This window comes from Lissotriton helveticus, chromosome 5_1 (assembly GCF_964261635.1).
Source record: "Lissotriton helveticus chromosome 5_1, aLisHel1.1, whole genome shotgun sequence".
NCBI classification, from domain to species: Eukaryota; Metazoa; Chordata; class Amphibia; order Caudata; family Salamandridae; genus Lissotriton; species Lissotriton helveticus.
The window spans coordinates 1,841,186,612-1,841,214,116 of record NC_136065.1 but is presented as its reverse complement, the minus strand read 5'-3'; the positions used below and the strand labels follow the sequence as shown (position 1 = coordinate 1,841,214,116).

The following is a 27,505-nucleotide window of genomic DNA, read 5'->3' as shown; positions in this document are numbered from 1 at the left end:
TCTTTGATCTAAATGTATTGCATAGGATGGGTCTGTGCAGTGTCCTTGATAAATAATTACCCTGTGGTGTACAGATTTTTTCACCCCCTCCCCTTTCCCAATTTCAAGATCCCAATAGTTATTTGTCACGCTCCAAACCGTGCGGGTTATCTGGCATAGCTTTGTGCAGTAATCGCTCCTTGTGATCACCGAAAATGTTTACTGCTTGTTGGATACGGAGCGTAATCTTCTTTCAGATGTGCTGTGGTTACACGCGAACGTAGAGAAGGGAATAGAAACTAAGGCTGATGAAGGGTATTTATCTTGCTGCTGTAGCAATGAAAAGGAGGAGGCACAGGAATTGGAAAAGCCATGTCAGGGATTGAAGGAACATGATTGGCTAGATCTGGTGTTTCTTTTACCGTTGTTCTTGGGAAATGGAGTATGTAGTATGTGTTAGGGTTTTGAGCTTCCGCTGGAGAAATGAAGGTAACGTGCATAATTCTCGCCACCTGTCCTGACATAGAAATCAAATGAAATATATATATAAATAATAGTTTGACTTGGTTAATGTATTCCTTAATGGTAATTGCTGCATTTTAATATTCTTGGTTTTATTCTTTATGCATTATGAAAACTTATTGACAATGCCATAAATAAACAATTTTCCAAGTGATGGCCAATGTTTTCTATTTTTGTGTTGTATTCCTACTTGTAATGTATGGTGGTAAATATGTGACACCCATGGGTTAATCCGAAAGTCATACTTATTTTTAAAAATAGTAAAAATTCTGATTTCAGCAAGCTACCATTGGTGTGGCTCACTCATGGTTTTCCTGAAGAAACTAATTGTTGTAATGGGAAAAAAATAATGACTATAAAGGAAATAATTAAAATGGGTGGCAACGTTTTTAGAAGTACATTTTGCACTAAGGTCCGAACCACAAACGTAACATATAGTTAGTCCACCCGACATTCAAGAGTCACCTTGCAATTCCCACCGCAAACAACCACGCTGTTGCTAAAGATATTTTGTTTTTCATTGTGTACTGACTATGCATCACTTGATCTTGAAAAATCTCCCACATAAAAATGGACTAATGTTTTTAAATGTGCCCAAGCATCTGTGTTTAGGGTGAATATGAAGAATTTTATAATGCCAGGTGATTCACAGTGCATTTCGTGGAAACCTTCTTAGAATAGGAAGTAGCAAATATTGGAAATGTAAAGGAAAATTGCAGTGTCCTAGCATCCCACTTTTGTCCTGAGGAAAAATGATACCACACATGTTGGTTTGCCTATCATGTAGGACAGGAGAATGTTAAAAACAACAATATTGAAAGAAATTGAAAGGTGTTTTACAAGCTATTTCCATGTGGGTAGCTATTTGGACAAGAGTACAGTCTGCACCCATGGAAATCTAACAACCCCATACATTTCTGAAAACTAGAGACTTGGAAAAGTCTAGGTGGTGTGGCTGGCTAAACCGTAGCAGTGTGAAGTCAATGTCATCTTTACATTGTCAAACGTTTAGAGTGTGTCTTTGTCCCATGTGATATGCTTAACCTTATGCGTGATAGCATTTTCATTGAGAGAAGTGTCTGCTGGTAGAGGGTAGGACATTTTGCCAAAGTTCAAGATTTTTTCATCGCACAAATGTGAGGAAATTGAGTTTGGTTTCTCTCCTACTTTGATGTTTGCAGCGCATTATGGGTAATAGAAGTGGTGGGATTCATGCAAGGTACATCAACCTGAATTTCCATGGGTCTCTACTCTTTAGAAATGCCTTTGGTTGACAGATTTCCATGCTATGCATTATTACACTTTCTGTCCATGCAATAGGCCTCTTCTTTCTACACCATTTTGTATTTCTCTCAAAACCATGTCAGATTCTGAAATCCACAGAATACACACAGGTTACTTCAGTGGGTACCATAATTATCCAAGTAATTGTACCAACTGTTACCCTGGGCCATCAGATATGGCCATTATAGTAGCTCAGTTGGCTAATAAAGCTCTTGTGGAAATTTCATATCTTGAAGGTGAAAATTCTATATAGCAAACAGAACTTTTCAACTTGCTACAGTTGAAACTGTGTTAACTATCCTTTTACATTTGTAGATATAAGTTACGGGTGGTGTGGGGGGGGGGGAGCGCGGAGTCAGCTGCCATGTTGTGACGACTGTCTTGCCAGAGTTTCTCTGTAACCCTGGGAACTTCTGCCTCATTGTAGAGTAAGGGCAACGTTTCCTTGGCCTGAGGAGAGCGAGCTGGATGCGGGGTGCAGCGGATCTCCACTGACGCTTGGTAAATATCTGTGCACCTCTTCTCCCGACACCCCGGTCTTGAGACCCTTGGCCAATATCGCTGCTGTGAGCGGCACGACTACTACTTTTGGCTCAGGGGCCGACTGATCAGCAGAATGTTGTCCTGTCATCTGCAGGGACTCTGCGAGGGGTGAGTCACATCATCTCATCCCCTCTTGTTCTACGGAGTGCCCCTAGCTGCAGATGTTAATCCTTCACTTGATCCGAGGGCCGCCTACCCGGAGGAGCACAGGCCCGCCGTCCACGGATGTGGAGCATCTCGCCCTATCCCTCCTGTCACATTGAGTGCCCTTGGTCGCAACAGGCACCGAAGAGGAGTGGGGACCTGCGGAGGAGCTCTGGAATGACCTGCAATCCACGGCGTGGGGGCCCTACCCAGAGTATTGAATCCTATATATGTCTGTGCCGCCTGTTCATCGCCTGCTCTAGAACTCCTCCCAGCCAGGGACAACTCTGGAGCCTACCTCACTGCTGCAGAGCAGTTGCTGCGAGGTAATTCCCCTTCCCTGGTGAGGCAGTGGAGACCTTGCCTTATGACTTACCTGACCGCCTCCAGTACCAAAAGAGTGACACAGGGCAGGCTTACCTTTAAACTGATCTCCCTCACTAGGTACTTTGGGAGCAGTTGGTGGGGGAGGAGGGGAGGGACGGGAGTGGTACAGTGGTACAGTGGTGGCCCAACACTTCTTTTACCGCCTTGATCAACAGTCTGTGCACCATAGGAACGATGCCTCCTCCCCCCACACTTTCATGCTGATCAATTCGATTAGTGGGCTACATCTATTGTGTCCTACTTAACTCCTGATTGCCACTCAACTGAGGCCCTACATCGGGGAGGCATAGTATTGGCCATTAGAGGAGTGTTCTCTCATCATTTCTCTGTGCACCTGGCCCATCTGCTACAGTGACACTGGGGCCGTCTGCATTTGAGTGGGGAACCTCTGGAATTTTCTTTGTAGGCCCCTCTAGGGGCCTCTGTTACTCCTCTCTATCCGACACCGGCATCCCCTCAGCAGAGACTGGTTGCCTCCACTTTTGGATCCGAGAGTGGCCTGGTTCCAGTGTTGCACATTCTGTCATCATGCTGAGCACTGCTGCTGATATTATCAGAGTTCTGCCATGCTCCATTAACTCCCCCACCCAGGATGGCTTGCCAAGGGCATAGACTATCAGCACTTGTATTCCTCTAGTGGTTTATTTTGACCCTAGACTGCCGAATACTACTTTGATGAAACTGTACGGCTTGTTGGGAGTCCCTGGGGTTCTCACTCTTCCCTACTTAATTGCTTGGTGTGATCGGTCAATAGTGGCCCCACCAGCGGTGGGAATTAGCCCTGTGTCCATGTAGTTTAGACGGAGCGCTGTAGAGCAACTGGCCTTGGGGAGGAGTTGTTGGGGAGTTTTGTTGTTGTATCTTTTTTGGATGGTCTTGTTTCTGCTGTAACCGGGATGCTTGTCATTGCTTCCATTGTATTTGGTGACTGCTGGGTAGGTTGAGCAGGGTAGGTGGCCCTCTTTTCGACAAACTGTTTCCCTCTGCATGACCAGAATAACCGCGACCTTTTAAGGTCTCACTTGGAATTTTCGGGGGCTCAACTCCCCGATAAAGCATTACAGAGTTCAAACGTACCTTAAGAGGCTAAGGATACAGGTGGCATTCCCCCCAGGGGACCCACCTCATGCAGTCAGAAAGCCTTGTGTTGCAAAAGTGCTGGAGGGGAAAGATTTGTGGCACTACTTACTCTTCTTTTGCTAAAAGGGGGAGGGGGATATGGGTGTTCCCCAGGATCTCCTTTTTTCCTCAAGTGCAGATTATAGACCTGGAGGGTGTCCATGCTTTTGAGGGCAAACTGGATGGGAACGATATTGCTTTCATCAACGTATATGCCCTGAACACAGCTGAACCCACGTTACTGTCCTCCGTAACATTGCATATCACTAAGGTCATGCACTTTCTCCTTCTAGTAGGGGGTTACTTCGGTTGTATAGCTGATGTTATAACCGACAGATCACACCCTCCTCTCTGCACCTCCCCCATTCATAAAACTGCTCCTCACCTCTTGCTGACTGGGAGGTGTTCAAAGTGGTTATTAGGGGCCATTCCTCGGCCAACACGATGGAAATTTGTGCTTAACTACATGGGGAGATCAAGCAACAAGAGGCTCTTGGAACTGCCCCTTGTTGGTGACCCTGCCCTGCCAGACCTCTTTCACACAGAGGAGAAAATCTCCTGGAGCTAATTGACTGCCTCCGTACTTGTGACTATAAAACGTACACCTCCCAGGCCTCAACAAATCCACTCGCTATGGAGAGTCTGATTTTTATCAGGGCAAGCTATATTTAGGGTGTACTCGCCCCTTTGGCGAGCTGACAAACAGGTGTTCTGTTCACTCACAAAGTGAAGTAGCATTACAGAACTTAAATCTTGTTGTTCTAGGCAGCTGAGCTGTAGATCGCATACTTTTGCATAGATCGCCATCTGGTGTTGGGCTCGGATGTTTGTACTTTGTTATTTTAGAATTCTTGGTAGTCATGAGATGGGTGACTCCTCTATTGGGTAGTAGGTCGCATGGCCATCGACTCCATCTCCAGATTGTTTTTTTCCTGCCATCAGGTTCGGATTTGATTTGCTGCGATCCGGGTTGGTGTTGTTTCTATTCCCCTTAGACGCCCAAAACTCACCGCTTGACGGTATTGTTTCGATCGCGTTCTCTCGACGTGTATCCAATTTCCAAAGATTTTCGAGTCCGGTCGTCGACGTGGGCCATAGGCTGATCGGCGCTATCAACCAGCACATGGAAAGGACTCCATTTTAAAAATGCAAGTGTGGGGCTAAATTTCCACACACAGATCTCCATGAGGTCTTCAACGTTTGTTTCTCTCCAGAACACGAGTCGACACTGCCAGACTTGTGATTCTTTCAGGTCCAGGAAGACTATACGGGATCGCCAGGCTTGACGTCACGAAATGTCTAGATCAACCGTCTTGGCGCCGGACAAGATTTTCGAGGCAGGCCCCAACGATCTGGAACCGGAGACAGGAGATGAACAAGCCAGCGTCTCCGAAGCCGACGAATCGGACTCAGAAGACCAGTCGATTATTCCAGGTCAACGAACCGGGAGTACGTATGTCGCCCCCCCCACTCCTGGCCCCGGAAAACACACAAGGCTCCGGTATCCATCACCTTCGGGTCTGGGTCGACACCGTGATAATGCTTCAGAAGCCCTGCCCCGACGTCCACAAAGCCTTCAGGCAGCTGGGGATCGAGCTAGCCACATCACGGTGCTGAAAAACCGTCTTCGGCACCGAAACACAAGCCCAAGGTACCATAGACTCCAGACTCTTCGGCACCGAAAACACAACCTACGGTACCAGAACCTTCGTCACCGAAGCAAATTCCATCCAAAACTTCGGATCCGAAAAAACAGCCGAAATCTTCTGAGTCGAAAACACCACCTAAAGATAGACCAAAACACCACTCTTAGCCCAAATACTCGGCGCAGAAAAATTACAGTGGATTCAAGGAACTTTTCCTTCCAGATCCATCGGTTCCTATGAAAAAGACACTCCATAATGACCCCATTACCGGACAAGTCACCTCTATACTACCTAAAAAGAGGAAATTGGACACCTCAGAAACACCCGAGATACCCTCAAAGAAAAAAGACTCGGCCACCTCACCTATGATCCCTTTTTCTCCACCTCCACAGCTTCCAGCCATTCTACTTTCTCCAGCACACTCTCCAGTACCTCCTATATCACCTGCAACACAAGATGATGAGGATTTTGGGGGTGGAGATGAAGACATAGACCCACCACATCATGATACTGATGATGACACCCTCAGTATTCCACCTCATGACTCTTGGGAAGATTATAATGTCCCAGATGTACCGGAGCCAGATTTATACCCCTCCAGACCATCCCCTCCAGATGACCACGTAAGGTTTGCGCTACTAATAAATAGAGCTGCACAATGCCATGGGGTTCAACTCCATTCAGACCTCCTGGAGAATGATTTTTTGTTTGAGACATTCAAAGGGATGATAAACATGCCCCTGATGTTTTTAAAGACCTTGTCAGAGCTAGGGTACTCAATACTAAAATTCAGAACAAATACAAACCAACTCCAAGCGATCCAGCTTACATTAAAGGTCAACTTCCTCCGGACTCATTGGTAGTAGCAAATGCCTGTAAACGGGCAAATTCCCAAAGCACAGGTGATGCACATCCGCCAGACAAAGAGTCTAAACTAGTAGGCGCATCAGGTAAGAGTTGCGTCCCAGGTTACAAACTTCTGGCGTATCGCCAACTCACAAGCCTAAGTAGCAAGGTATGACAGGGCTCACTACGATGAGCCTGAAAAGCTCATGCAGCATCTTCCAGACCAAGGCAATGATCTTATACAAGTAGGAAAATTAATTACAAATACCTGAATTAAATGTGCCCTGGATGCAGCAGATTCAGCCTCTCGCACAATTAATACAAGTGTATTACTACACAGACATGCGTGGCTACGCATATCTGGTTTTAAACAAGAGATAAAGTCTACCATCCTCAATCAACCCTTTGATCAGGAACACTTGTTTGGACCTACTGTGGACACATCTTTAGAAAAGATGAAAAAGGACACAGTAACAGCCAAATCTTTCAGGGCTCTACAAGCAACAACCAGTAGAGGTTCCTTTTGTCGCACTTCTTATAGGGGCGCCTCCAAAACAACTGGCACAGAAAACACCTCTTCAACATACAAAAGCTCCACTCAAACTTCCCCTAGCAGAGGATATTTTAGAGGGACTTACAGAGGCAATAGGGGCAGAGGATGTGGTCCTAACACCTGCAACTCCCCCATCACAAAACAGTGACTTCCCTCCACTCCCCCCACACCACTCCACTCCGGTCGGGGGAAGACTGTCACAGTTCCTACCTGTCTGGAATTCCATCACCACAGACAGGTGGGTAAGACAAATTATCCAGTATGGTTACTGCCTGGAACTTCTCCCCCCCCCCCTTCTTCCCCCACATACCTCCCAAACAACGTCCAGTGTCCACAGAAAATCTAATGCTCCTCAAGCAGGAGGTTCTCTCTCTCTCTCTTGCAAAAACATGCATTAGAACTGGTTCCCCTACACCAGCCAGGTACAGGGGTTTACTCCCTTTATTTGCTCATTCCCAAAAGGCACGCCAGTCTCAGGCCAATATTAGACCTCAGATCGTTAAACCAGTACATACAATGTGACCACTTCAACATGGTCACGCTACAACAGGTCCTCCCACAGCTCCAACAAGGCAATTTCCTTGCACTCTAGATATGAAGGAGGCCTACTTCCACATTCCTATTCACCCTGCTCACAGGAGATACCTATGGTTCGTAGTGGACGGACAACATTACCAGTTCACAGTCCTTCTATTCGGGTTCACAACAGCACCCAGAGTCTTCACAAAATGTCTCGCCGTAGTAGCAGCCCACTTATTGTTAATGTGTTTCCTTACCTAGACAACTGGCTCATAAAAGCCAAGTCACGCAGGAGTTGTGTACAACAAACACACAACACAATCCAGCTGCTGCACACCTTAGGATTCACAATAAACATCACCAGTCACGTCTCCAACCGTCTCACACCCAACAGTATCTAGGTGCAACAATAGATCCTTCCAAAGCCCTTGCATAACCCAATCCAGCCAGCATAGCCAGTATGCAAGCCCTCACTACCAGCTAGAGTGTTCAAGCAGCTAATGGGGATGATGGCCTCTGGCATCTTAATTCTCCCCTACGCAAGACTCCAAATGCACCTGTTACAAGAATGTCTAGCACCACAGTGGAACCAAGCTCAAGGTCAACTTATAGATCTGGTGTTGATGGGCAGCCGCGCCTATCCCTCTCTACAATGGTGGAGCACACAAAAAAACCTTTCCAAAGAGCGGCCGTTCTTAGAACCGGTTCTACAAATAGTGCTAACAGCGGAAGCATCGCTCTCCGGCTGGGGAGCTCATCTCTTAAACCACACCATTTTAAGGTATGTGGACCCCTCAACAAAAACTCTTCCACATCAATCACCTGGAGTTACTAGCCATATTTCTCACCTTAGTCATTTCAGAAACATCTCCTATGCAAAACTGTCCTCGTCCGGACAGACAACATGACAGCAATGTACTAAATACAAAAACAGGTGGGGACACACACACACTGCAGCTTTCACGCTTAGCACAAAGCATTTGGAGATGGGCCGTTCCTCAAAAGTTATACCTCTTATCAGAGCATCTACCTGGGATATACAATCAAATTGCGGATCTGCTCAGTTGCTCGTTGCTAACACGAACAAACGAGTGACAAGTGGAGCAGGGAGGCCGGTCCCACTGTTCTAGTTGGTTAATTAAATTATACCACCTATAGAAGACGGAACAGGAACCTAGCGCGATTATCAAGAAATCCAGTCACGCGCACCTCCAAAGGCCCTAAATCCTTATTAGCGGCCATGATTTATAAGACAATAGACTTCGGTGGCTCCCTTGTCCTCAAAGAGAACTTACACATCAAGAAATTTTAAGGGTACCTGATCCAGAGAGTGTAACCAGACTAACTACAATTAGCAGAAGCATCTAACCCTAAGAAGAAGAAACGGTTAGAAAATGACAAAAACCTCAAATTGAATATAGAGGTTTAAATAACCCCAGTTTTGAATAAGAATTTTGTCCTGATGAAGGGGGATTAATACAAATACCGAAACGCTGCGTCGTCCACTTGTATTTTATTGTTCTTCATGTGGATTGACACATTTTTTACTTCACTGTATGGCACTTTTTCCTGTGCAAAATATTGTATTGTATGGAATAAATTGTACAATTTTCTTATAATTGAATTGATTGTATTTAATTTTTTTTAATATAAGTTTTTTTATGTATATGTGAATGTGGCATCCATGGGTTCTTGAGTAATTAGTGGATGCATTACAAAGCTTTTCCCATATCGTGGAAATATAGGGACTTGTTCTGTTGTATGTTTACCTCTCCTTGTCCCTAATTGGATTTGTATGAGACCTCCTTGCTCTTTGGTATTTATAACTCCAGGCATTAACTATACAAGAACCATTTTTGCAAATACATCACAACCAAGTGGTTCTTAGGACAAACCCTAAATTCTTACCTAAAGTAGTTTCGGCTTTCCACCTTAACCAGTCTGAGCTCCCAGTATTTTTTCCTCAACCAGACTAAGTAGCTGAACGTGATGTCAAAAGAGCTATTCTTTACTACATTGAAAGGACAAAAAGTTTCAGGAAAACTAAACAACTTTTCGTAGCTTTCTCACCACCACATAAGGGCAATCCTATATCAAAAGCTGGAATTGCCAGGTGGATCGTTCAATGCATTAAAATATGCTACCAAAAAGCAAAGCGTCCATTATCCATTCGCCCTAGAGCGCATTCCACACGCAATGTAGGGGCATCCATGGCATTCTTAGGAAACATCCCCATGGATGACATTTGCAGAGCCGCAACATGGTCTACACCGCACACTTTCACAAAACACTACTGTGTAGATGTGCAGGCAAAAGAACATGCTAGTGTGGGCCAGGCTAAGAACACTTTTTCAAACTACTGCAACACATTCAGGTAGTCAACGCTAACGGGGTAACTGCTCTATAGTCTATGCAAAAGTATGCGATCTACAGCTCGTATGCCTTGAACGTAGAACACTTCTTACCAGTATGCATCTGTTCTTGGCATGTAGAGCTGTAGATCCGCATACGCCCACCCACCTCCCCGAACACCTATGTGTTGCAGTACTATCTTACTTAGATACATTACACAAGGACATCTTTTCTAGTTCTAACTAACTCCATCATCAACCTTTTATGGCGAAAACAATCTGGAAATGGAGTCAATGCCCTTGGGCGCTACTAGCCAAAGGAGGAGTCACCTATCTCGGGACTTCAAAGACTTCTACAATAACAAAAGTGCAAATATCCGAGCCCAACACCAGATGGCGATCTATGCAAAAGTATGCAGATCTACAGCTCTACGTGCCAAGAACAGATGCATACTGGTAAGTAGCATTTTCCTTTATCTTTTCACATTTATTTTGTGTTCAGAGGCAGAGGTCCAAAGTCAGTTTACATCTACAATTACTTTTCTTTCTCGGACTGCAAAGTTCGACGATTTGGTTGCTGTACAAAAAGTGTGAAATAATAGGCTGTAGGATGCCGTGTTTTATTCTAACACAGAAAGCTGAAAACGAACTGTACATACATTTAAAAATACATTTCTGTATGAAAGCACTTGTTTTGTATTTATGTGTAATGAAAAATTATTTTAATATGAAGAAAACAAATCAGAACACTTTACTTGGGGATGTGTAAATAATAAATGTTTGCTAAAACCTAATTTACACTGATTATACACTATATAGTTTTAGAAGTGAAACTGCATGTTAGGGGGAAATGTTGTGGTCGTTTCAATGGAAAATATCCTTTCTGTAAATGACAGTGCGCTATCACCTGATTATTTAGTAGCCTATTTATTAAAAGTGAGTTTTAAAGATGAATCAAGAAACACTGCTGCCTCTGCCCTGATGGCAATGGTATTAGTGAAATAACAGGCAAGTCAAGGGTCATGTCGATTATTATTATTTATGGAGCCAACATTTAGTCTATTAAAGCAAAACCAAATAGATTTTGTTATATAGCAGGAATGCTGAGCTCACATATTGGAAGGTGCTCTTATATGTGATAATGATGAAAAAGGTGCTGCTGCAAAATAAAATATTTGCCTAGGATGACATAATGAAACCAGTTTATGCGTTACGTACATTATAGTCGGGTAGAGTAGATTATTCAAGTTACTAGCACTGCAGGCAGTACTTAATTTGTAAAGAAATAAGTACCAGTGCACTTGTCGGGGTACTCCCAACAGCTTCCACCACCATTGCGTTACTAAAGACAATTCAGACTTTTATATACATTAAAAATAACTCTATACCTGCCACCTTAGCTATTTTTATAGCTCTGGGTGACAGGCATTAGTCATTTTTAATGTACATAGAATTATTAAACAACTGTTGTTGTGTTCATCACTCAGTTGGGCTAACAGCGCCACCATGTGGCTGGCTGTCATGCATTTCGATGTTGACAGTTAAGTGCTGGTGCCGAGCACTGGAAACAATTTGTTCAAATTAAACACTGCTGGCAGGTCTGGTAACAAGTGTATAATTTTTAGAGGCCTGACCACCAAAGTTCATGACTAATGCGGCAAGGCAGGGAAACTCCTAGCTTGGTTAGCCAGGCCTGATTGACGTACTTAACAAACCCTCCAATTACGCATGCTCGACAACAGGATGTTATGCGCACAGTCTGAAATCAATAGGGTTTTTGCAGAATATTATGCCCGTAGGGAGGAGCTCCACCTCCAGCATATGCATGACTATTGTGTTGGCAGAGATGCACAGAATCTCTGCTGCAGGTGTGGCCCAGCTAGGGCTAGAAATCCTTGTGCAATAGGTAAAGACGGCCATTAAGTCTTTGGCATGGACGGACTGCCCATAGGATTCTACTCTATGTACATTGATTCCCATGCCCTTATACTAACTAAGCTGATTAATACAGCTAAGGATACCGGCTTGCAATGCTCTGTTGGTACCCCTTCTTAAGCATTTACACAATCCCTAGCACATGTAAAAGGTTTTTTTCGAAGTACAATCAAATCACACTAGTAACTCCTTTTTTCAACACCAAATTACACACATATATGTATTGGTCACAAAGATTCTTCACTTTTTATTCTCAACGTAACGTAGAACATAGAACTTTCCAAAGTGTGATTTCTTTGAACAGATAGAGCCAACACGTGTTTTGTCGCTTTGGTTACAACTTTTTCAAGGCTATACAGAAGAATAGATCAGTTACTATCTTTACTTCTCTCACATGTTGGCTCTCGATCTGTCTAAAGAAATCACACTTGGGAAAGTTCTACGTTAAGAATAAAAAGTGAAAAATCTTTCTGACCAATACATATGTGTGTGTAATTTGGTGTTCACAAACTGAGTTACTACTGTCATTTGATTGTACTTCGAAAAAACCTTTTACGTGTGCTAGGGATTGTGTAAATATTAGAGTTGCTGCGTAGGCCGCATAATTTGGGGAGGCGGGTGGTTCTCCCTACTTTTAGCACCGTACAGATATAAGAAACATAGGTACACATACAGTGGATATACCCCAGGGAGCCTTTTTGCCTATAAACCATACCACCAGTCTATTTGCAGTACCCCTTCTTAAGCATGATAATCCCCAGGAACTGGTCGCCTCCTACATATCCCTGTCCATCCTCTGTTGGTTATAAGATATGGAGTAAGATATTAGTTGATCGACTGCTTCCCCTTGTACAAGGCCTTATCTATGAAGAGCAATCTGGATTTATCCCAACCTGGATCACGCCAAATGTTCGCCAGTTAGTGCAGGTTATGCACACTGCCCTCAGTAAATACTCAAAAGCCCTTGTTATAGCTGTAGACATTGAAAAGGCCTTGAACTCTGTGCTGGGATTACCTGTATGCCACATAGGCGAACCTGGTTCTGGGTGGTGGTTCCCTAAATTGGACATGCCTGCTTTATTAGATCCTGGTGGCGAAGTGGGGACTGGCTCTGTTTTTTTCATCGCTGTCGGGGTGGCCTGGACACGGAGGGCAATCAGGAGGATTCAATTGATGGCATGTCACAGGTGCGGGGCCCATAACCGCTCAACTGCCTGTGTTTTACTTACAGCAGCAAAGTCAGGCAGCATCGAGAAGGACAACAGGAAGTCCCTCCTTCTGTTTTTCCACACCGGAATTGGGAGGAGTATACAGGCGAAATAATGGGACCGGGCCCCTTTAAGAACAAGTCGGAGACACCGCATGAGGCTCACGCAGCAGGAGATTTGGAGGACACCGTATCTGTGCTGGAGTGGATGGACGTGGAGAGAAGCATCGAGGGAGGATTGCCAGAGTGGAGGACAGCCGAGACTAGCTTTGAAGGAATGCTGTTGGAGTCAACAGAAGTCTCCAAGGATGCTGAGGCGAAACCAGGAGACCACCGGCAAGTTGTTGCACCCCGCCATGCTCCTGGCGGGGCGCAGCTATCACAGGTACTTGTTTCCTCACACGGCAAGGGAAGCTCAAGGAGATAGACACCGGGAGGGTTGGGGCCAGATGAGATCTCACCACACTGCATTTTGAGCAGTTGTTGCCTGGCATACGATTCCCCTCACAAATGTCCTGAAAAGACTTGACTTGTTTGTGTTTTTCAATATTGAAGGTCAGTCTTCATTGCGAGGGGCAGAACATATCATTACTAATCTTTTTGCATAAATATAATGCACGATGTTGGTGGAGCTGCAATGGTGTTGGTAAATTAAGAGATGGTGTGAGATATCCTGTGTATGTGGTGAAAAGAAACCAAACATACACCACAGTCCAAGTCATTTAAGAAATCTTCAGATAGCAAGAAGCAGCCATGCTCTCTCAATTTTAGTTTCTTTGTGGATATTTTTATTTTCGTATTTACCGGGTGATTGGTGCACAGGATTGAGTTTGATGAAGGTCCCTCACTGAAATCAGGAAAGAGCTGAAGGGATAATAACTTTAATCTTAGAACACTTCCCTGTGACCTGTCTCCTTCCTTCGAGCGGTAAGGACTGTACCGATGGACCCGATCTCCAGACACCTATCCGAGAGAAGGTAGAAAACAAAGATGTTAGAACTGTATCATACTAAATCAAGTCCATGAAAAATATTTAAAAAACCTCTCTAAGTTTGTGGTCCGCATCATAAGTCCCGCAATTGCCTCTTGCCATTGAGAATGGCACCTGTCATGGATATGTACCCTCTTGCTGTTTCTCTTAGCCTTGGCAGCAGAGCTGCTCGCCCTCACACTAGCCGCCACTACCAGGGTTTGAAGAGGGATGACTCGTTCTTATATATCTCCCTTTATGCAGACTTCTTCTTCCTCTGTACTGTACTCTGGGTGAGCGTGCTGACGTTGAGGGATAAATTGCTGCACTGGCTGAGTTTGGATTCCAACCGGGACTGAGACTCAATTGGGGCAAATGTAATGTTTTTTTCTGTTTATATACCAGCTCACATGGCTCCCTCTCCCGAAATTGGAACAACCCTCGGTGAGAACCGATAACATTCCAATGTCTAGGGATAAAGGACTATCCGAGCTGATGGAGGACAACATTTGGGCAACGCTCGCTTCTTTATAAGTTCATATAATTCTAGCTGGCTCTCCGTGATGGTACTGATTTCTCTGTCAAAAAGTATCTTCCTTACTCTGATCCTTTATTTCGCAACCCTGCCAGTTCGCCTCCCAGCTTATTTTCAGCAAAGTTGATGGATTGCTTTCTCAGCTTATCAGGTGCAAAATGCACTGCCGTATAGACTTGGGTAAATTGCGCCTCCCTGCAGATGAGGGAGGGATTGCGTGGCAGACATTGAGCTCTATTACCTTGCTGCACAACTAAAATGGATGCCACTCTGGGACAGCGATTTGCTCTTATCCGGTCCTGTCTGGCGACAGTCCTCCTCACCCCACAAACCCGGTCTCGTTGCCTGCCATCCTGTTTGTGTGTGCCTGAGAGCTGCAATGCGCCAAGATGAAGCTCCCTTATTCCGGGGACATCCCCTTATTGATGCTACTTCATCCTCCACGTACAGGGGACTGGGCAGGACCTATTGTAGGGTGCAGTGGCGGCTGCTATCAGTCGGGCAAGCGGAGGAGTTAGAACCCAATAAAGGCAAGCTGCACTATAACAGGATGGACCGCGGCAGTCATGCTCCTTTATAGTCAAATGCTCTCGCAAACAAAGCACAATCATTCCCCTTTACGGGCTTGCTGGGCTGTAGACCTGGGCCGAGACTTGTGCGATAAAGTCTGCGCTAATATTCTAAGCTATACTCCGCGTACCTTCCATAACGCCTGATTTAAACTGATGAAGTATTATTATCTCCACAGGTTATACCCAACTCCTAAACAACTCAATCGAATATTACCAGGGACCAAGGTAGCATGTCCCAAGTATCAGTTGGACGGCGCCGACTTTTACCATGTGGTGTTGGCCTGCCTGATTTGCACTCTATAGCGGGACACTGTGGGGGCCCTGGTCAATACTGCTTCGGGCCGCAACCTTAATAGGTCTCCAGCTGTCTTGTCTATTGGGACTGTTTCCCAACTCGCACAGTGGAGCCGTCACATCTAGGTTTATGGACCTAGCTTTAATTTTTGGCTCGGCTGCATATCTCTTTTATAGAAATTCCATGTGGGTCCCGCTCTACTGGGATGGCATTGGGAACTGGACAGATGGGCGGAATATGCGTGGTGTTCTGAACCTTGATGTATTAAGGGGGCAGCGCAGTCGAGAACATGCTCATGCGTGGGATCAGATACTACGCGACGCTCCACTAATGGGCAAGGACGATCCCCTGCTTCTATCCCAGATGCAAACTTGATGGGCGAGGACTGAACCACTCTTTCTCCCAAACTGAGCTCTTAGGCACTTGTCTAGCATTCCTTACCTTCAGCGCACATGAGGAGACTCCATATAGATTACTCCCATCCCCCACCCTGCCCCCTTCCACCACACTGTACTTTCCCTAATCTTGTAGTCCCTTTTCTGGAATGTAGGAATATACCCCCGGTGACGCAGCACCCTTTGGTTCATTGGGTTGGACTTTTTATTTCTTTGCTAATACGATAGGAGTAGGTGCTATAACTTGTTTGTTGCATATGCGGACAAAGGAGTTACATATATGCAAAGAGTCTGTCTCACTTATTCTGCAGTTTCTTTTAACACTCGTATTTTCTTGGATTGATACTGTGACTCATGGTTCTAACAATGTTTGTATCGTATGTGTGTGTGTGTGTGTGTGTGTGTGTGTATATATGTATATATGTATATATGTGTATATATATATATATATATATATATATATATATATATATATATATATATATATATATATATATATGAGTTACTTTTTGGCAGTGTTAAATGAGCAAGGGCAGCACCTGAAAAACTAAAATGGCCTCCAAAGTGTCCTAGTCCTCAACATACATGTTTTTATTTTTTTACATGAATGCCAAGCATTTTGCAGGTGATGCGATATGTCCAAGTAAGAGACTGGATTGATTGCATGAAGATAGCATCCTAAAGTCGTTTACACTTTATTGCAGACCTTCATGAATGTTGGCTGATGTGTTTCCTTGAATGTGACTGACCATTTTTGTTTCTTTCTCTTCAGCTCCCAAATTTTGATGATGGAACAGAGAAAATAAGAAAGGTAATGCCAAATATTATTGAAAAGCAGCTGAATGGGGCAAGTCAGAGTTGCAAAGCATTTTGAAAACTTCATAAGGATGCAATAAGAATTTTGTTCAATATAGGTCTAATGTTTTTCATCAGTAGACCTGATTTGTCTATATGCTCATATTTGTTGTTCCACTTTGAATTTTTCCAGTGTTTTGGGTGTGAACTACTGTATTGTAGCAGGCTCGCTCTCTGGTGCCCCAGATGAATTATGTCCCAATGTGTTATTGAGATCTTTCTTTAGTCATTATGGAGACAATAACTGTCGTCTTAAATGAGTCCTTAATGTTGGGATTGGTCCTTTCTGTTTTCTGTAAGTAGAGCAGGTGTAGCTTCTCCATTATTCAAGAAGGCCGATATGAATGTTAAAAATCCAAGCACTTGTTGACCGATCACTGGTCTCTCTGTGGTCAAGCTGCTGAGAAAGTTGAACCGGTCAGGTCTCTGAGTTTTTGTAGGGAGCTATTGTATTATATTTATAGCAACTTGGATTCTCTCTGGCAGGAATTAGGAAACTGTGCTGGTTATCATAGTGGAAGAACGTAGTGCCATTTTCAATGGAGGGTATATGCCTCTGGTATTTCTCATGTATCCTTCTGCAGTGTTTTTCTCATGTATCCTTCTGCAGTGTTTAACACCATGGACATGACTGTCTCAACCCACAGACTGGAAGAAGTGGGGACTATTGGTATGGTGTGAATGGTGTGTGCATCATTGCTCATTGAGTAAGTTCAGTTGTTTGCACTACTATCATGTCGCAGCATGGTGTTTCCAGGAATCTGCACTGGTCCCTTTGATTTTCTTTGTCTTATGTGGGAAATCTGGTTAATGTATTTAACTCTTATGCTATTTTTGTTGCTGGATCATAGCTTGTCACCTGCTCGGAGAAACAGTGTCCCATCTCTGTCTTGGATGTGAAGAAGTACCTTTTAGATATAACGCAAAGGATGTTGCCCAATTTCCTCCAGCTCAGTTCAAGATTGATTTTATGCTTGTGGTAAAATTTAGACGGAGATCGAGATGGCATGGTAGTCTGTCTTACCCAGATCTGGTGAAAGTGATGTCTCTGGTAGTTATTTTAGGTTGAGTGCTCTCAGAAAATGTAGATTAACATAGTTGCCTGCTATTGCTTATACATGTGGAGCCTGTTTTGTTGGTTTATATTACTGCAACAGCCTGTATCTAGGAGTGCTGGTGTGGGCCAGCATCAGTTAGAGAAAATGTAAATATTTGCAGTGAGTGTTTTCCTGCACCAATGGAAATTTGAGCATGTCTATGTACATGCCGTAGTCTTCTCTGCATTAGCTGTCAGTCTAACAGAAAGCTTAATTTAAAAGAAAAACATACAAGCTCTATGGAACAGGTCCCAAGTTGTTTGTCTCATCATTTTGTACCTAAATCATAATTAAATTGCAGATTAAGAGACGCAGGGGACCCTGGTGGGTTAGAGGGAAGCATCTTAGGTCTCCCCATCACTGTTTGGAAGGGGATCAGTTCTGTTTTCTCTGAAGGAATTGTTCGTATGTATGGGCCAGAGTGGCGGAGTATTAGGCCATTTCAGTTGGGTTTGTGAGCAAATGTTGGCTATCTTTTTTGGGGGGAAATTTGGGGAAGCTCTACCTTTCCTGTCAACTGGGTGGCAACCAGAAAGAAAATGTAGCTGTTTCTCTCAAACCTTGAATATTTCCTGAGCTACTGAAGAAATAAAGTGGACACCACTGTCACTGGAAAGATGGAGGGGCATTTTGATGCCAGTAATAGAATCTCTCTGCATCAGCCCATAGACTATGATCTGCTTTAACCCACCCTACCGATATACACACAATTACAAGAACAAAGGAACATGAACAACATCTAGGCATCCGAATAAAGTCTGTTTACAGATGGTCGAAGTGCATTCATGAAGGTGGTTGGGCGACGAGATGCCTGATCCAGTGGTTCTTAAACTTTTTACTTCAGTGGACGCCGCTTGATCATTATTAAAACTCTTGGGCCCCCACCGAATCATTATTGAAATCGGGGGGCTCCCTTTGTGTCACACTGGAAGCCAGGGAACCCGGCCTATGCATTTTCGATTATTTTAACCTCCAAACTATACACACAAATACAAAAACCAGCGTTCATCAAACAAATACACAATCAATTAATGAGAGAATGAATTCATAAATGACAATAATCCAACTTTTAATTTAAAGAATCCGGTTGGAGGTTTTTTGAAGTTCAATTGTGACCACCCATCGTCCATACTGTATATTTTATTGAAGCACTTGCACTGCTCCAAGAATCAATATTATGATGCAAACTTCATTTTAAGCCACTAATTTCAAATTCCTACACTTTAACTACATTTTTACATTGTACAAATGTCATTTTGCTTCTTTATTTGTATTACTACATAGCCTTTATTCACCTTCAATGTATAATTTTCTAAGCAGTCACAGACTTCCAGAGTACACGTTGTGACCCAGAGGGGTCCCGGGACCACAGGTCAAGAACCACTGGTCTGATCCATTTCCCACTGTCGGATCGGCAGGTGGCACAAGAGTGGCCATAATTGCGGGCGGCAGATGGAAAGAAGGGGTGTGTGCGAGTGGCCTTACTGCGAAATGTATCATACCATTCCTTCCGACATGGACCAGGCCATGATACAGAATAGCTACTTTGGGGAGCAAGAATTTTGGGATGACCACTCCCAGTGCAACCCCTCCTCACTCCATCAAGGTCCCTTTTATGATTCTGTTTGATCCATGCTTATTTCTCCCTATCAAATGCTTGCTTCTGTAAGGCAGATGCATCTTTGAAAGTAGGTACAGGAAATAGATGTATGCATAGTGGCTTCACCATTGGGAGACAAAGCAGCCTTGCCTGCCACTGCATTTCCCTGAGACACTTTGAGTTAGACTGAGTGGCACATTTTACATATTACAATTGCTACCTTCAGAGAGCGCATGAGATCACTTAACAAATTGTGTACAACCCATTCTTAACCCCTTCAGTGCTAATGACAAGGGTAACTCGTCATGGAGTTTCCATTGATTTCAATGGAAATTACATTGAAGTGCCAGAAGATGCTTAGCAGCCAAGTGGTTAATAAGGGGTTCCACTGAGATGAGTAACCTCATTGACATCCACAGAAACCCGAAATCCATTCCAAAGACATACTTAGAATCTGTGAATACAGTTAAAATCTGTTTAGAAGACAGAACACATGCACAAGTCAGACAACCAGTTCATCCACCTGTGCGGAATGCACTTTAGCAGATGCTGACTTTCATCAATTTGAATGGTAACTCTGTCTGCAAGGCAAACACAAGGAGATGATAGACGGAGCGCTGAAACTTTTCAAACACTCACAGATTTGGGTTGAATCCATCATCGTTCTTTGGCTGACTTCGCTACCCCAGTTCAGATACAGCTATATGCAAATCAGTCTTGACCCTGTATCTCATGGGAACAGTCCAGCCCGAACTTCCAAGCCATGTCTGCCCTGGACTGGAAACCAGCATCCTGGGACCGGTTTTGGGCTAACAGCCCTCATCAGGTAGTCTGCGGCGGCGAAGTGAGCTAAAGAACGATGATGGATTTAACCCAGATCTATGACTGGGGGTGAGTGTCTGAAAAGTTTCAGCGCTCCTTCCATCATCTCTTTGTGTTAACTATGTCAGCAAGGCCAGAATAATCTCTTAAGGAAAGGCTATGAGGGTGCTGTCGGATACTCTTGTCCTGTTTTTCGGTAGTGGGTGAACTGTGAGGATTTTCTCGATCATATCAACTTCTGTCTCAAGCCCTACGATCTGCAGTGCTTCTAAAATTCTCACGGGTAATAGTTGGGCGTCTGTCCAGCACCTATCGAAAGCGACTTAACAGTCGGCCTCTTGAATGTGTGGTGTGTCCTCTATTGCTTTTTAGCAATTTTCTGGTCTCTCTGCACCTGCCTGCTCTTTCTCATTCCTGCCAGTGGGGTTTCTGACACAGCCTCATTTTCGGGTACTACAGCAGGCTCACCAACAGCATCTGACACAGAAGAATACATGTAGAGGTCTTGAATTTGAGTCTCTCTCTTGTGCTATTTTCTCTGCTTGTTTGGTAGGATTCAAATGAGAGGTGGAGGGTCAGAGGGGGAAAAGGAAACCATAACCCTGTCCCTCATTGACTGATTTGGAATTACATTTTCTTATGGGTCTTTCATCCCGCGGACATGCTCCTCTTGCTTATGCTTATTTGCTTCCTCTTACCAGTTAAACATGGGACATTGTTGTGCATCTATCTTATTTTTGGTATCCTTTAACTGTTTTCCCAAATTAATCAGGCACCCTCATTAAATGAGAACCATCTGCTTTGTGTGTGTTCTCTGCCTGTTCCTGGAGTTTAGTCTGAGCACGGTGTGCAAGGTTGAAAACCAATGCCCCTTGTTCTTTTCTGGTCAGTCCCTAGCACCTAGACAAAACATGCGAACACAGCTGCTATTGATAGAAATTCGTGCTTTGCTATTATGGGGATGCATGTTATTCTAACACACACTTGGAGAGGGACTTTTCCAGGGAGAAGAGCTATGCTGTTCCTATAATGTAAAAATACCATCTAGGCACTAAAGTATGGGGTCTGCTGCCAAAGTCCGGAGATCTTCTTTTATATAATAAAACTTCTTCTGGGCAAGGGCTGGGTGGTTACGCCTTGAATCCCTTTAGCCACTGTCTGTATACGATGACTTTCCCCTTTAATAATCTATGGACTTGCAACGATGCGAACTGTTTTAGGTCTATGCATTTTGCTGCTGGTAGTGGCTCGTATACTGCATTATAGAGCACCATAGTTAAAATAAACATTTTGACCTATAACAGTGACTCTGTTAATTCTTATTGTGGACAGGTACGAGTGAGTGAGACACTATAGCTAGTCTATTCTGGATTTTTGGGTACTGAGGTGGTAGTAAGCTTTGGCCCCTATATACAGAGGTCTCGTCTTCCTGCACATAGTTCTGTGTATGTGCAAAATCCCTGCAACATGGCGCCGCCAACGTTTGGTCTAGTACTTACCTGCGAGACGCCTCAGTAATGCTTGTGCTTGTCCAGAATCCCCTCACTTCTGTTTCCGTAGGGAGTTGTGACGGTGTAGCCTGCTATATTGAGAATTTATAGGTTTTTCAAGCTTGAATTTTAAAAGATCTTTTTCTTTCTTTTGCCTGTTGTGCTGTCGATTGTAGGTTGTTGTCCTCTTGTTTTGCTTCTGGCGGTTGCCACAGTGGGTCCTAACCGCGCTCCTGTTACCGCTTACTTGACTCAACATGGAGTCCCAGATGCCGGTGCTGACCTTTTTTTTTGTTGTTGAGACAAATGCAGCTCACCGCTTCGAGGTATTTTATTATTGGGTCTCGTTTTTGGCAGTAGATGGAACTGATAATTTCTTTCACGAATATACTGCCAATATACTGCCAGCACTCTTCTGCCGGATTATCGATCTCTTGAAGTTCCATTAACAGCGTGGCAACACACCATATAGTTTAATGGTGCCCTTCCACACCCTCTGACAGCGGTCCGTTTATGGGGCCACATATTCCAATTTGGCTGGGTGTACCCCCATCCAAATTATCTTGATGTTCTAGTCGCAAAGCTACATGTATTACATACTTCATTAATATGTGTACATAGAGTTGGTTTACAGTTCATATTGCGCAACATGCAGGTGGGACCACCTGGAGTTACTGCCCAACCACCTGGTCCCGATGGTGTAGTTATTAGTACTGTCATGAATAATTCGATGATGGGCAAGCGTCTGCAAAATAAGGACGAGCTTCCTTATTGGCTTGCTGAAAAATTTGGGCAACTCTAAGCTGTTTTTCCTAAAGTCACACCTGTGGAGAAACACTGGATTCTGACCATGAGCTTACCTAAAGGCATTGTCTCATAGTTAGCTGATTGGGGTAGAGTGTTGGCAGTGGTATATTTGATGTGCTTTGGCACCTCCTCAATGACGGTTCTCCCTTCCGTGATTTAACCCGTTCAGGATGAACATGGGGCCGAGGCAGCCCTGGGGTTGGGAATGAGACTAGTGGGAGTGGACAACATTTTTTGCGATATGATCCTTGCTACTGTGAAGGGTGAAGCTGTTAGCTTACAAGTGGCACAACGCTTGGAGGCTGTTGCTGACGCAGACAAACCGAGCAAATTACTAAAGATTATTGCTAATGCTTAAAAAAACCTTAAGGTGCAATAGTCTAGGAATTGAGCTTTTGACTAAAGATCAACCTCAACAAAAAGCCCAAACTGATCAGGATGGGCGCCCATTCTTTTCTAAAAAGAAACGGAGAAATAAAAAATAGGGGCAGCAACAGAAGCAATGTTCGGGTGCTGGTTCACTGAAACCCGATTCTTCTGAGCGTACTTATGATTTGCTCGATCATTAAGACTCCTGATAGATTCCTATTCCCTGATCAGTGCTCTCCTCGTTCTTTGTCGGACACATCAGACTCTCAAGTCGGTGGTGGAGAGCTCCAGGATTGCCGCAAAGGTGCGACCATTGAACAGGGACGAGATCAACTTCGTCCGTTTGACGCGAAAGCCAAACAAGAGGGACTGCCTCGTTTTCGACCCCCATATCGAAAGAAGAAAGTTGTTGATTTAACAGCGAAGTATGCCTCAGACGGTGAAAACACCTACTCCTAGACTAGACATGAACAGTGACTCTGCTCAACAGCATGGCGGAGGTTACCATAGTCCGGGAGGCACTGTGTCCCTGTCTGGAGGCGAGAGCAACGGATACATTTATTACAGTAGAAACAGCAGACACTCGAGTTGCACCCCCCCTCCCCCCGGATAGACTCTGAGATTGAGAGTGTTATACAGCATGCAATTACAGCGGTTCTCTGGGAAATTTTCAACTATGTCGTATGTCATTTTGTTAGCGGAGGCAGATTGGCCTCCACCATGTGTTTTGTCGGCTTCTAGAGGGGAGGACATGATACTTCCGAGTTTTCACCTTGTGTCCCTGAGAAAGCTAAACGGGCTTACATATTGGAGTGGGCATTGGCCCTTACTCCAGGGGTGTACCGTAATCAAGTGGGCTGGGATAAAGATTGGCCTCACATGAGACCCCATCACGGTCTATGCCGCAACCACAACATCTGATCAGACGAGAGGCTAAAGCTCCTGTTTGTGACATTCGGAGTCAATTGGAATATCAAGGTATAATTGAATCCTGTGTATCGCCAATGAATATAATCCTCTATTTCCGGTATCGAAGCCGGACGGTTCATGTCGCATTGTATTAGATTATCAAAATTTGAACTGTCATTGTCGTACGTTTGCGGTACAGAACACTCACAGCTCTGCGCTAGTGAACGTCATTGTCGTACGTTTGCGGTACAGAACACTCACAGCTCTGCGCTAGTGAACAGCATTGTTCGTAAAAAATATAAGATGATATTGGATATATCCAATGGTTTCTACAGTCACAACTTTGCACCTAAGAGATGTGACTGGACATCATTTACCGCCATTGAACAGCCCCAGGGCTTTTGCTGCACATGTTGTCTTTGTTACACAGCATAGACCCAGATGTGTTCTCGTACGTAGATGATATTTATCTGACGGACGACTAACTGATACCGCATCTTGTCCGTGTCGAACAAATTATTCTGTTTGCCAACTATTGATAAAAAAATCAAATTTGCTAAATGACGCATTGCTTGTTTTGCGGTGCTCTTTTTGGGCTCCGAGCTCATTAATAAAGGTAGGGGGTTAGCTCTCCTCTTTCTGGAGAAATGTGCACAATAGCAACCTCCGTCTACTCTGAAGAAGCTTCAGTCTTTGCTGAGATTTTTAAATTTCGGGAGGACATACATCCCCGATTATGCCCAGCGTATCAAACCACTCTATGCATTGATAAAACCTACATATCCTCCTGCCTGCTGGTTTCTGGAACAAACCTCGGTTCTACAATCTTTGCAGTCAGATCTGCTAGCATGTAACTACTTGTTGACGCTTGATAATTCTACAAACCTGGTCATACGTATTGTACCTGGGATGGTGAGTTTCACGTACTTAACTTTCAACGAAGGCGACACAGTACCATTTGCATTCAAAGCACATTTGTACACCGCAGCAGAAATGCGATTTTCGAATGTTTAAAAGATTTTGACTGCGGTCCAAATGGTGATTCTGAAAGAACGCTCCCTGCCCCAGGGGAAACGCATGCTTATGGTTTCGTCTATCCCTGCTTTAGAAGCAGTGACTAAGGCAAGTTTTCAGACTCTAAAGCTTTACATCCCCGTTCGATACATGGGCTACTTCTTTGACATCGGCTGATGTCACATTCATCTTTGATCCCTGCTCTTCAGATGCAGGAGTTTTTACAGTATGAACATGTTCATCCTCCTCCGTTGTCGTTGCTTTCTTTGGATCAGTAAAAATTTATCATTTATACCGACTGTTTGCTCAACCGGCCATCGGGTCTAAACATGCTTATTCAGCAGCTTGCCCTATTGTGGCTGGTTCAATCTTAAATTGTGAATTTAAGGCTTCCATAGTGCATATACAGGCACTTTAAGACTGTACGGCGCAATTGGCTGAGCTGCGTGCTCTTGTTCTAGCTCTCAGATTTACAGGTCCTAATGGGAATACTCTTATTGTGTGTGATTCTTACTACTGTGTCCAGTCTTTTAATGACAACTTATTCTTTTGGTCTCAGAATGATTATCGAGATTCTAAGGGCCGCGCAATAAAGCATAAAATGCGTTGGGTTCGAGTGGCAGAGCTTAAAGAGAGTCTGCCGCTCACACAGGTTATTCATACTCTTGGTCATCAGAGTGTGGGAGCACATGCTGTTGGTAATTCTTTGGCTGACGAGGCAGCCAAATCTGCAGTAGCCTCGTGTTCCATTGCAGCAGTTAAAAGATCCATGACTAAGATAGATCATGACATTTTGCCAGCTATAGCTGCTACGAAGGATGGAACTGCTTCTTAATATTTATCTCCCAAGCAAGTTCCTTATGCTGCAATTCCGTCTGTTGGGGATCGGCTGATTCCCAACATTGACCGCAGACTTCCTTTGATCATATTCGCACATGGCTCCTGCACATGCCGGAGAGTCTGCGACTGTTTCTATTTACAGCAACATTATTGGTGGTGTGGGTTATATAAACAGACCTGTAATTTTATGCTTTCTTTTGACATTTGTCAACAAATCAAACCATCTATGGTTTCACGACCACCACAAACACAGGTGTGTGTATATTTAATATTCAGCCATTTGACTGTGTATATCTTGATCACTGCGGTCCATTGACTTCTGATACTGCGTATACATTTTCTTTTGTCGCAGTTGATTTGTGCACTAGATTCCTATGGATTTGGCCACAACGCAGCTCTGACGCTCGAAATGTCATTAAAGATTTGCATGTCTTTGTCGGGGATGTTTGCCTGTGGCACCTTCCATTATGACCAGGGTCTAGCGTTCGCCTCTAAGGCATACAAGGACTCGATGAAGTCTTTGGGGGTGCTGGCGCAGTTTTCGTCTCCATAAAGGCCTGAGGGAAATTCTATAGTGGAGCGAATGAACTGTGACTTCAAGCAATCTTTGACCACTAGAGTCTGTTACTGGTAGGAACTGTCTGACCCATTTGTATCGAGTTCAACGTTTGTGCCAGACCTTGATGGTCTAGATGTTGTGGTGGCGGCTGCGACATTTGACATAGATAACCATTCTACTATTGTACAGGAACTACACCACCTGTGACAGCTATGCTGCAGAACATCTACCCTCTACCAACAACACGGCAATGCTGATTCCGGTCACCGCCTGGCTTCCTAAGATTGGAGATCTTGTACAAGAAAAGCTGGAGAGCAAAAAATAATCGTGCACCAGTCTCAGTTCTTGGATTGAAGGGTACTCGTACAGTGATACTACCACCTTTGCTTGGTCGCAAAGAAAACAGATACATTTTGTTGACCATTTCATACTATACCAACTGGCCGATTCTGAATAGTGTAACTCCTAGTGTTTCCTGTAACGCTATTTCCCAGAATCAGATGCCTTCAGGCTTTCGACTAATGCCTGCGTCATTGGTGGTGAGATGGAGACTCCAATAGACGCTCTGCCTGTTGTGCCTTCATCTTCCTCTAATGCAGACGTCGAGTATGCTTATCCTGCGGATGAGTCCCACATTGAAGTACCGGACAGTCCTTTACATCTTCAAGCTGATACTGCGCTGTCTCAGTTAATGAACGTGGGAGCAAGCGGTATTTTGAGGTCCATACAAGTTTCTCTTATGACTCTTCCGCTTGGTCCTCCTCTGTGACACCCCCACCGAGGGAAAAAACAGTATTTTCATCACTTAGTTCAAAAAGACTTACCTGGTCCCACCCTGGACCTACATCTGCTTATACTGATTTTCTTCTTCATATCAATTGGGTTTGTGACAGTGTTATTATTGCTTATCAATGGTGATTATTTGCCGGAACCCTCTGCTATGAAATTGGTTGATAGAATTCTGGCTCCCATATCCTGAAATGTGATCAAGCCCGTGTGAACATTTCGGCTTTCCCTGTTGCAGATGGCATCGTTTGGGATAAAGTTGCATTTCAAATCCATGGTCCGACAGAAGTCCTCAAGATACCATACATGTTTCGATGTTAATCTCTCTCATATGAATACGTCTCATCTGCACTCTAAATCCCCCCCCTTCGGCAGCAAGTATCACACAATGTTGCCACATGTCAGTTCCCTATTTGGCATGTGGCGAAAAGATGAGATATCACCCTAGGGTGTGAGATGAGTCGTGAGGGGCCAATGGGGACATGGGCCCATATGCATAGTCAGTGTGTGAAGATCCTGGAGAGGGAAGGGGGGAGGATTGCTGTTGTTTGCCGC

General features: G+C 44.3%; 1 protein-coding gene across 11 annotated transcripts in view; it reads left to right on the top strand.

The window, feature by feature from the left end:
* The window catches only part of KAT7 (lysine acetyltransferase 7), a 761,891-nt gene that overhangs the window by 100,388 nt on the left and 633,998 nt on the right, over positions 1–27,505 (top strand). For 7 of the 11 annotated variants that reach the window (XM_078645249.1, XM_078645256.1, XM_078645253.1 and 4 more), the window contains exons 2-3: positions 13,060–13,420; positions 16,575–16,613. In XM_078645249.1, coding sequence (XP_078501375.1) covers positions 13,151–13,420; positions 16,575–16,613 — 309 coding nt within the window. In that variant the 5' untranslated portion in view covers positions 13,060–13,150. The remainder of the gene's footprint in view (positions 1–13,059; positions 13,421–16,574; positions 16,614–27,505) is intronic. The other 4 variants (XM_078645259.1, XM_078645254.1, XM_078645257.1 and 1 more) reach the window with 1 other exon arrangement.